Genomic DNA, 11,347 nt, shown 5'->3' with positions numbered 1-11,347 from the left:
CTTCACTAGACTCTCTCCAGTATATCCATATCTCTGTTGTACTGGGGAGCCCAGCATTAGACAAAGTACTCCAGGTGTGGCCTCACCAGTACTGAGCAGAGGAGAAGGATCACCTCCTGCCACCTGGTGGCAACCCTCCTCCTAGTGCTGCCCAGGATACCATCAGCCTCCTTTGCCACAGAAGCACATTGCTGGCTCATGGTCAACTTGATGACCACAGAACCCATCATATGAAATGATATTCATAAAATATATTTTCTTCCTGTTCAACATATTGTTTAAACGCACATGGTGACTGCAACATCAAGGCAGATATGAGCAAAGTCTTTAATATTACTGCCATGTACAGACAGTGCTAATACAAACAGCACGGTGTAAGTCCATTTATTGCTTACCCAGTAAAAATAATTTCCTAGTTCAAGCTGCTAGTTGCAGGATATACCTAAGCAAACAGATAAATAGAAACTTGGTATGTTATGACGCTAACAGATTCAGAGATGGAAGAGCAAATGAAAATCTAGATATCTAAAGCCAGACCTTGAATGCATATCTTTGGACTGAAACAAGTTTCTAGTTTAAAACGTGAGAGCAGTTCATAATCCTTGTAGCTCCCTATCGTACTGCTGGAGTCTGGAATGAATCTAAACAATAAAACCATGCTGAAACTCTATCACACAATTGTTGGAGGCATGCTGCAAAAGTGGCTCTAAACTGCTTTATGAGAACAAGTGGATATTTGGCTACTAGACATGGATAGACCACGGAAACTTCCTGTAGAAGCCAATACTATATCTGATGGCACTATATCATCAGCAAACAGGTTCGATCCAGTTTTTCCATTTTGTGTACTGGGATATACAGGCTATAATGAGCAAACATAGTGCCTTGAATTTGGCACTGAAGTGCTCTTATTTTTAGATGTGGCAGAATGAGCACATCCCACTTTTAATGACCTCAAAAGCCAGTGCTGTAACTGCAGGTACAAGCATCTGGCCTCTCTGTCTCAGTGTTTTTCATATGAAAAATATTTGTCTATGCAATGCACCTTGATATCCAGCAATGACAGCTACTTTCCAAATGAAAAGTATACCTAAAATAAAAAAATAAATGTGAGAAAGCAGACAACACTTTAAATCAAAACTTGCCTATGCAATTCTCAGGTCTACCCTGATGCTATTTAATCTGAACTACGGAGTATTATTCAAGAGGATGAGGTACTTTTGCTGTAGCTAGTAAAGCAACTCTGGGTTGTCACAACAACTGTAAATAGACAGATAAAATAAATCAAACTGACAAAATACACTGTGATAAGAAAGTTCTGCAACAGTACAAGAACCATTATGACTATTCCATTTCATTCAAACTGAATTATGCTCAATAAATAAAACATAACGTGATGATAAAAAAAAGCCCTGTCTCCAAGCTACTTACAGCATAAGTGGATTAAATTCTATGCATAATGGACTAGTAAACAGCAGACCCATACAAACCGAGGAAGGAGAATTCAATTTCAAACACAGAAACAGTACGAAGTTGACAATTGCACAGAATTATTAGCCAAATGCTAGGCAGTCAGCCAGAAGGCTTCAACAAAAATTGCCTTAAGCAAGAGCAGCAGACAAGGGGAGGAGTTAACGGTAAGAAAAAAAAAAAGGCAATTAAATTCACTCATGGGATGATATTTGTCACCAGAAAGGCCAGAATGACAGATGATTAAGATCTTGTTAATGGAAAAAAAAAATTTTAAAAAAGCTGATTTAATGTAAAAAGAAGTCAGTGAAATTAGCAGTTTAGTATTGAATACAAATCCAGAAAACTCCTCCATTAACAGCTAAAGGACAGCCATTTTATTCTGCTAGTCTATTGTAATTCCCTTTAGAGTTCACTTGGATAATGAGCGATTAATGTCTGTGTGTATAAAACTAAAACTGTGTCCTAATTGGTTTTGGCTGAGCTAATTGCCTCTGATCAATAAAACTGACACATAGTATGCTTGTCCTTCAAGAATCTCACTCTGGGCCTCATTCCACTTCCCTCAAACCATCCTTCTGACATCCAGGGGAGCAGAAATTGGTCACGGTAATAGAAAAGTGAAAGTAATACAGAAGAACTTAAATAGAACAGTAAGCACCGGGGAAATGTGTATTTTATTCGACTAAACTCCCCCTTGTGCTTCATGACACATCCCATCCACTCGCAGCAGTTTCCTAGCATTTTTGCAGACCCTTCTCTGCAAACAGCATTTCTGTTCCTTCACTTACACCAGCTCAGAGACCCCAGTAGAGCCTCCTAGTGCTGGCACAGCATACAGCAATAGAACGGGAGTCCCTTCGGGAACACCTCCAACAGGCACAACCTTTGCTAAAGTTTTCTGCCCCCTGCCCTCGGAAGTGTAGCTGCAGTCACACCAGCATTTTTTTGGCACTGCAATGACAAGAAAAACACACGACTTTTTACTCAAACCAATTATGCTTTATAGCCTAGGGGAACATATAATCATATGATACAATGCCTGCTCTACTAAAGCTACACACAAGAACAAAACCTAGCAGATGCACACACAACATAACTACTTAATACTACTCTAAATATTATTGTACAGCATTCATTCATACTTAATACATCCTTTTAATTTCCTTGACAACAGGGTCAAGATTAGTTACGCAAGTTGTGCAGTCTACATGTCTTCTAATTAACAGGCTAAACCTGCCTGATACAGGCAGCTGCTGCCTGTAAGACCATGGGATCCTCCCCCCAAAGACAAAACAGCATGGCTTCTTTCAAAATCAGTTGTTAATAAGTGCATTCCCTCAGATCATTTCAACAGAAGTGACAAAGCAAGAGTCACTGGAAATAGCATAACCTAGTATTCTGCTAGGAAGCAGGGACATGAGGCTCTTATCCCTGCTTTTTTTCCAAAGACAATCTGCATTGTCTATAAAAATACAAGTTAACCAGTGTAACACAGATCTCCTAACCCTGCTTAACCAGGAGAAAGGAGCTTATGAAAGTAACACCATGACTATGTCAAATATCAGGTGGCCACTACACACTGAGATTGATGCCAATCAAGCCAGTAGTCATTTTTAAGGTGTCCTTCTGAGACTAAATAAGCCATGAACTGTACTTCATACATTATCAGTAATATTTGGCTCATTCACGAAACATGCACTTCCAGGGAAATGAATACTAGCATATCTCTATTTTGTTTTTCTATACACAGCTATGCCCTCTAGTGGAATTGCCTAATTCACTACATATTTTGTCCTTTTCTCAAAATCAACACTCTTATCTGAACTTCATTCAGTATCTGGAGCTATGATCCTCACTTCCTTTCAGGATGCTGTTCTATTAACTTTGAAAAACTTAATTGTACAGAAGTTTCAAGATACTGAGAGAATCCAAATTATATTGTTTTAAATAAAGTCCTTATTTTTGAAGTATTCTTCCTATTAGCTGTTATTTTGATAGAAGAAATCCCATTTTGTGGTCTTTTCGATAATGTCAGAGATAAGGTCAATTCAACTAATCCAGGAAGACACAAAATGTGTTGAAGTAGTCTGGAGCCATTGCTGATCTATTCACAGAATCATCTAGGTCAGAAAAGACCTTGAAGATCATCTAGTCCAACCATTAACCTAACACTGACCATTCTCAACTACACCACATCCCTCAGCGCTATGTCAACCTGACTCTAAACACCTCCAGGGATGGGGACTCCACCACCTCCCTGGGCAGCCCATTCCAACGCCTAACAACCCCTTCTGGAAAGAAATGCTTCCTAATATCCAGTCTAAACCTTCCCTGGCACAACTTGAGGCCATTACCTCTTGTCCTATCACTTATTACTTTGTTAAAGAGACTTATCCCCAGCTCTCTGCAACCTTCTTTCAGGTAGCTGTAGAGGGCGATGAGGTCTCCCCTCAGCCTCCTCTTCTCCAGACTAAACACCCCCAGTTCCCTCAGCCGCTCCCCGTACGACCTGTGCTCCAGACCCTGCACCAGCTCTGTTGCCCTGAACATAGGAATCGAGATGCGGCCTCACCAGTGCCAAGTACAGGGGTAAGATCCCTTCCCTGTCCCTGCTGGCCACGCTATTGCTGACATGAGCCAGGATGCCATTGGCCTTCTTGGTCCCCTGGGCACACTGCTGGCTCTTGTTCAGCCGGCTGTCAATCAACCCCCCCAGGTCCTTCTCTGACTGGCAGCTCTCCAGCCACTCCTCCCCAAGCCTGTAGCGCTGCTGGGGGTTGTTGTGGCCCAAGGGCAGCCCCCGGCATTTGGCCTTATGGTAACTCCTACAGCTGGCCTCAGCCTATGGCTCCAGCCTGTCCAGGTCTCTCTGCAGAGCCTCCCTACCCTCGAGTAGGCCAACACTCCCACCCAACTTGGTGTTGTCTGCAAACTTAGTGAGGGTGCACTCGATCCCCTCGTCTGGATCATTAATAAAGATGTTAAACAGGCGTGGCCCCAAAACCACTGGGGATACCACTCATGACTGTCCCAGCACCTTTTTGCATTTAGAGGTCCTAATTCCAGCCTGAGCTTTCACAGGTGTTACCACAGTTACTGATCCATCAATATTCCTTGCATCTTTGTTGTGCTGCATGCCTCCATCCCTTGCTTCCATCGGGATAGAAGGGTGAGGGTCATCGCTTGCACACCAGCCCACAAACTCTGGTTATCTAACCTGGGGCTTATATCCGGGAGTTCCAGTTTTGTCCCCTTCCCCCTTCAAATCTAGTTTAAAGCTCTCTCAATGAGTCCAGGTAACTCCTGCACCAATATCCTTTTCCCCCTCTGGGACAGGTGCATCCCATCTGATGATACTTAGCAAAAGCACATTAAAAAAGACAGAAAACTTCAGTAAGAGTACGAAATACAGTATCATTCCCAACTTTCATTTGCAAGCTCACTGGTGGAGAAACAGCCAGAGCACATGATCTTACTAGGCAGTACTACACCTGACAGGCTTGAAGCAGCAGCAGGCTTCACATTTTGTCTGGTTGTCTCACTGCCACCAGCAGCACTGAGGAAGGGATAGTCTTGGCTGACTATTAAAAAAAAAAAAAAAGCAAAGAGATAACTAGGCAGAAAGTGAAGGCAGAAAAGATGTGGGGAAAGGAAAGATAGCAGGAGCCCATGTCCTGCATTTTAAGTAGTTTTCAAGCTCTGCCACCTTCACTGGTGACAGCAAAATTCTTGTTACCATCTCCATGACTGAACATAGCCGTGAAGGAAGATTAAGAAAATATGAAGTCATCCCACTGAATCTGAGTAGGTTTCAGGAAAGGAGAGGAACAGCAGCCATGTCGAGGGGGTTACTTCTTTCAGGATGTGTTTTGCCACCACATCCAGTCAAGTATAACTACAGCCTGCCCCTGGAAATATCTGTCCCCAGGTATCTGGTCCTGTTCCTTTCCCAACACCAGATTTAGCAATTAAGATCCTGCAGAAAGGATCTGGTTAGCTTTCTAACTCTGCTAAGCAGCCCATTCCCCTCACCCCCAATTTCTCCCTACAGATCAGAAAGGCAGCAATTCGTCATGTGTTCAATCACCAGATATGATGTAAGGAGAGTGGGAGAGGAGTACCACAGAAATTCACCATTACTTATCTCTATCACTATGATGTGCCCCCCTCCAAAGGCTCTTTCACAGAAACAGCAAAACTGAAGTAATGTATCCTTTGATTATTTTGTACTCCAGTTGTCTCATTTAGAGCACACCTCTGGGCTCATCAGTTCCAACTTCATTCTATTTTTTAAATCATTATCTTAGTGCAGGGTACTATACATACAAATTTTTTAGTTTAGACTAAGACAGTCTTCAAATTTGCCATAGAAAAATATTAAATTTAGAATTATAAATACCTTTCATGCTGTCAGAAAGATGGTCCATTAAAAAGTTAACATCTAAAACAGGTCTTTGAACCTATATTAACCTGGAAATCAAGTCCCATACCCGTTCTTATGTGAACCAAATTAAGAATATTTTTACTTGTTGGACAGAAATTATTCTTCCAATTCTCACTAGGATCAGCAATGATTACTGTCCATATCTTCTTGTGCTAGTTTCTAAGAAAAACAAAAAAAACCCTCCTAACCAACTTGCTTTATTGAGATAAAAAGATATTCTCTATTTATAGAACATAAAAGCTTTGTGTCAGCTGCAGAGACTTTATTATGTTGTTAAAGCCCCAAGAGTTAGTACAGGTAAGAGCAGAAATTAACTCTTATTAGGAAGCTATAAAGGTTAATTTGGAAAAGGGGGCTCTTAGAAGCCTAGAAATGGTAATGAGGCCTCAGGATAAGTGAGACTATGACAGACAGTTCTTATGATGTAATGATCAAATTTAGTTTCTGCTGATGTCATGTGATTCTGCTGAAGCTTTGGGCAATAAAATTCTTCAACAGATACCAACCTTTCTTTTCAGCATGCAGTGGAATTCCTGCAAGACATGCTGAATCAAGACCTTAATACACACTTTCATTTTAGCCTTTATCAGTTTTATCAGTTTATCAGTTAAAAAGGCAGTAATAGAGTTTTAGAGTTAAAGTTTATCTCTCGGGTATTTCTAACATTTAAGTTTTATATCAGTACAGATCTAGCTAAAAAATAAACTCTGTATAGAGTCCAAGACCTATAATGTTCACTTGTCAACTTTTGATCATATCCTACAGATCTTAAAAATAAAAAATTATGAAATTTGCACCCAAACCCTAAATATAATAAGATTGTTAAACCATGCTTATGGTTTAACCATAAGCCACCCTTCCCATATTTTTAATTCTCCCCACCTATCCCACTGCATGTGTGAGAATGATGTCACAAGAAAGTACCGTATCATTTGACACAAGTTTTTTCTAGGGAGCCCCACTGATCAACAAACACTTCAGCAAACTTCCCTTGCCTTGTGTCAGAGCCCTGAGGACACTTAATGGCCCTCACTAACCTCACCTGTGGCTTCCATCCACACCCTTTAACAACAGGCCCAGGAACCTGTGTGTTCAGTCTCTGCTTGAGCTTTGTTGTAGGGGTGCCCGTCTCCAGCAGTGCCCTTGCCTGACACCTTAAACCATTTACAATTGCACATAAAACATTGTTATGAGTTCTTGATGTGGGAAGTGGAACCTGGATTCAAATTCATGATGTTTATTTCTGAAAAAGAAGCAGAGGAGTTGGTACTTGGTTCTGACACAGAAAATCTGGTCTCTGCTCCCTGCCTTAACGGAATGGATGTCATATGTTATTTTGCATCACTTATGTTATTTTGAAATAAATTGAAATCTGGACCAAGAATGAGAGTAAAAATGTTTAATGAGAGCAGAATTTAGTTCCACTGGACTGATACATCTTCTAAGTTAAAGGAGGCCTGATAAAGCACTTCTGCTTCGAGCACTCAAAAATTACATGAAGGCCAAAATTGTTTCTACCAGCAAGACTCTAAGGAGGACAAAATTACTTCCACAAACCTGAGACACTGTGAAGGGCTGAGAAGTGTTTTTTTACTATTTCTAGTCAGTTTGAAATTGTCGTATTGGACGCTATCAAGCTAACTGCACTCAAAAGCAGAGATCAAGACACAGACCAGATAGACACCAAAACAAACTAATTTTTACATCAGATCAGCAGGATGGGGAAGTATTTAAACTTATCTTTCACTGCAGACCTTAATGGGAATGAACCTAGTCATGCAGTATCACTCCCTCACAGCAGCCTTAATGTAAAATCAGTCTAAATTGGGGGTCACTAAAGCCTAAGGAAAGTTGGAATCGGGCAATGGCAGGACTAGGGATGACTTTGGTTTGCTTAAACTTTACAGAAATATAGCCTAACTTACACCTCTAAGGGCTGCTGATCTAGAAAAGCAGAGAAATTTTCATTTGCCACTAGGATTATCCAGTCAAATACATTTCTGTGCTTCATTGCTCTAAATAACTATTGCTACCGACTTCTATCACTGTTCTTTACAGATGTGCAAAGCATAGAAAGCTTATACTTTTGTTGTAGAGGCCAGTATAGCCACATACAGAATGCCTGCACAAGATTTTACCTATGCGAGTATCAGAGAAGCAGAATAATAAACTTGGAAGCCCTGACTCAGGTTAATATCAAATAATCAGCTGTGAAATGCTTAACTACTAAATGAGCAGAACAAGTAATTGATATTAAAAAGTTACTTAGAAGTTACTAAAAAGTTACTCTAGAAAACTTGATCCAAAGCCCCTGACAGAATTTTAGGTGGCACTGTGTTGAATTAACACCTAAAGAATCTGTTCCCATCTCAGCAACCTGCCTTGCTGTCCAAAAAAGTAATAACCTACATTAGGTCAAGCAGATGAACAGTTGTCAAGCCACATAAGCGCTCTTTGTTAAATTGATTGCTATTGTACATGGATATTAATTAATTAGTATAAACATGTAACATGTAGGGCTCAGAATGAAGCCATGCAATTCAACTTTAGTGGTGGAAATGTTATAGCTCTGCACTTTCTGAAAAAACTGGGGAATGTCCCAATCAGACCAACCAGAATAAGAAGTTTGGAAAATTACTACAAGGAAAAAAAGGGAACTGGGCTTACTCACTATAGAAACAAAAAAGATCAAGCTAAACATGTGAGCTGTTAATTTAAGGAGCTTGCAGAACCTCCTTCAGTTCCTAAGAACCAGTTAGACAAAACTCTATGTGGTGTTTTTATAATTCATCACAGCCCTCGAGCACAGTATGTAGAAGTCTCTTCTAGTCCTGTATTTCTAGGATTACTGTGACTGCTAACACTATCTCAACACATTTCTTTTCCCAAATTCTCACAGAGATGGCAATGACACTGTACAAGAGAACAGTCTCTGAATAGTATCTTTTTACCTGCAAAACAAGCAATGGAAGCTAAAAGTGTTCACTCACAGTGAATTATTAGAGCCACCACAGACAAAAACATTCAAAAGAAAATTGAAAATAGGTAACACATAACAAATTCATATGTCTTCTCAAAGGAAAGGTTAAAATTAAAGGTTAAAACCCCTGCCTTGTTTTCTGAAAACTTTAATTCCTGTATTACCTAAGGCCAGATTGCAAAGCTTTTGCAGCATATGTCATGTGGATCTGTGAATACATCAGAAAAAAACTTGATTCAAGTCCTTCCTCTCTTAATGGCACCCTGGCTTGTGTCAGAAATAGCATGGCTAGCAGGGACAGGGAAGTGATCTTGCCCCTGTATTCAGCACTGGTGAGGCTGCACCTCGATTCCTGTGTTCAGTTTTGGGCCCCTCACTACAAAAAGGACATTGAATGACTCGAGCGTGTCCAGAGAAGGGCAACAGAGCTGGTGCAGGGTCTGGAGCACAGGTCGTACGGGGAGCGGCTGAGGGAACTGGGGGTGTTTAGTCTGGAGAAGAGGAGGCTGAGGGGAGACCTCATCGCCCTCTACAGCTACCTGAAAGGAGGCTGCAGAGAGCTGGGGATAAGTCTCTTTAACAAAGTAATAAGTAATAGGACAAAAGGTAATGGCCTCAAATTGTGCCAGGGAAGGTTTAGACTGGATATTAGGAAGCATTTCTTTCCAGAAGGGGTTGTTAGGTGTTGGAATGGGCTGCCCAGGGAGGTGGTGGAGTCCCCATCCCTGGAGGTGCTTAAGAGTCGGGTTGACATAGCACTGAGGGATGTGGTGTAGTTGGGAACTGTCAATGTTGGGTTGATGATTGGACTGGATGATCTTCAAGGTCTTTTCCAACCTAGACAATTCTGTGCTTCTGATTCTGTAATCTGGAAGGCTAACTATCCAGGGAAGTGAAAAGTCTCTACTTTCAGATAGTGCTGTTAGGCCAAACAAGAGAAAAATACTGTCTAAATGTCTTATGCTCTTTTACAGAACTATATATGCACTCTGCTGTGAAAAGTCTTTCTGACCTCAAGACGAGGCGAGACACATCAATTTCAATGCTTGAAATGATCAAACCAATCATTTTTCTTTTAGCAGGCATTTAGCTCTTAACTTGTATTAAGTCCACAGAGCAATACTGATTTTCAGTAAACCACATCAGAAGTAACCTATAGGCCCCATATTCTAAAAGCACACAAGCAGAGAATGAATGGGATTATGGTGTCAATTTTCCAGTTGACTGAATGTACCCTGAACCACTCTGAGTATACTTCTGCAGTATTAAATGGCACACCCAACAGTTCCCCCCTCCGCATATGTTCTCCTTGTAACAAATTACTTCTGTGCTCTCAGTTTACATTTTTTTTCAACTTTTAACCAAAACTGAATTGGTTAACAAATAAAATGTTTTTACTTTGAAACCTCAGCTGCTTTATGTAAAAATTAAAGTCTCAATTACATAGTAATTTAAGATTTCCCAGATTCATCTAAATCCCAGGTCTGTGTTCCTCAAATATGAACTGAAAACACAAAGGGTGGGAGACTGTCTTCCTATTGCTATGACTGTAAATACAGTCATCCAGAAAGGCCAACCAATTGTTATGAAAAGGTCTGGCTCCACTTAAACTGTCTCAAGATCAGTTGAGTGACTTATAACTATTATTATTTGAACTGATAGCACCTAGTTGAATTAAAAATTTTCACTGCATTATTTACTACTTGTAATAACTAACAGACCTTTTTTCATTCTTTTTAAGAATCACTTGTATCTATACAAGTCTAGCAGTCTCCACAGAAAACAGAAGCGGGTCACCACAGACATACTTACAGTTCAACTACCAGCTTTGCAAGGACTTTGAAGCGTTACTCCGAACACCCAGAGAAACCAAGTGGTTGTGCTTTCCATACTTTTAAAATTTTGTGGCAAAACCCGATTCCCTGAGTTCAGTCCTACACCACTATCGCTGATGCCAAGATCATTACGGCGAGGATCCCAACCTGCCAAGGAGTTTACTGCCGTCTTTAAAAAGCCTCTAGCTGCAACTTCAGGGACCCACATGCTTCTCGAGATCTAGCCGTGAGGCGACCCTGGAGTTTAAACAGAGCTCTACTCGCACACCCGACCCATAAAACAAGGAACCCAGCTGAACCCAGCTCCCCACAGCAGCCCCGCGTCGCCCCTGACTGCACCAGGAGACTCCCGCCGTTTCCCGCCCTGCCCCGCCCCGCGCGAGGCGCCCGCCGGAAGAGAGGGGGCGGGACTTCCGCTGAGCAGATGAACGGCAGCCGGCACGCGGCATGTCTGGCCCCGCCCGTGGGCGGAGGGAGAGGCGGGAGCTGGGCCCCGCCCCTCCGGCCCGGCGCTCGTCTCCGCCGCCGGAGAAGGCCGGGACGATGTTGGAGACGCTGCGGGAGCGGCTGCTGAGTGTCCAGCAAGACCTCACCGCCGGGTGGGTGCCGCTGCGG

The 11,347-nt window shown here is 41.8% G+C and overlaps 1 protein-coding gene across 1 annotated transcript in view; it reads left to right on the top strand.

Moving 5' to 3' along the window:
* The first annotated feature begins 11,200 nt into the window (after window positions 1–11,200).
* Window positions 11,201–11,347, top strand: part of DTNBP1 (dystrobrevin binding protein 1) — a 71,360-nt gene continuing 71,213 nt past the window's right edge. The window contains exon 1 of the mRNA XM_026842424.1: window positions 11,201–11,331. Within this exon, the coding sequence (XP_026698225.1) occupies window positions 11,276–11,331 (56 nt within the window). The 5' untranslated portion in view covers window positions 11,201–11,275. The remainder of the gene's footprint in view (window positions 11,332–11,347) is intronic.

Source organism: Athene cunicularia (assembly GCF_003259725.1).
Source record: "Athene cunicularia isolate RWA chromosome 2 unlocalized genomic scaffold, athCun1 chr2_part1, whole genome shotgun sequence".
In the NCBI taxonomy this organism is placed as follows: domain Eukaryota; kingdom Metazoa; phylum Chordata; class Aves; order Strigiformes; family Strigidae; genus Athene; species Athene cunicularia.
Note: the sequence above shows the minus strand (reverse complement) of the source record. Positions and strands in the feature narration are given on the sequence as shown.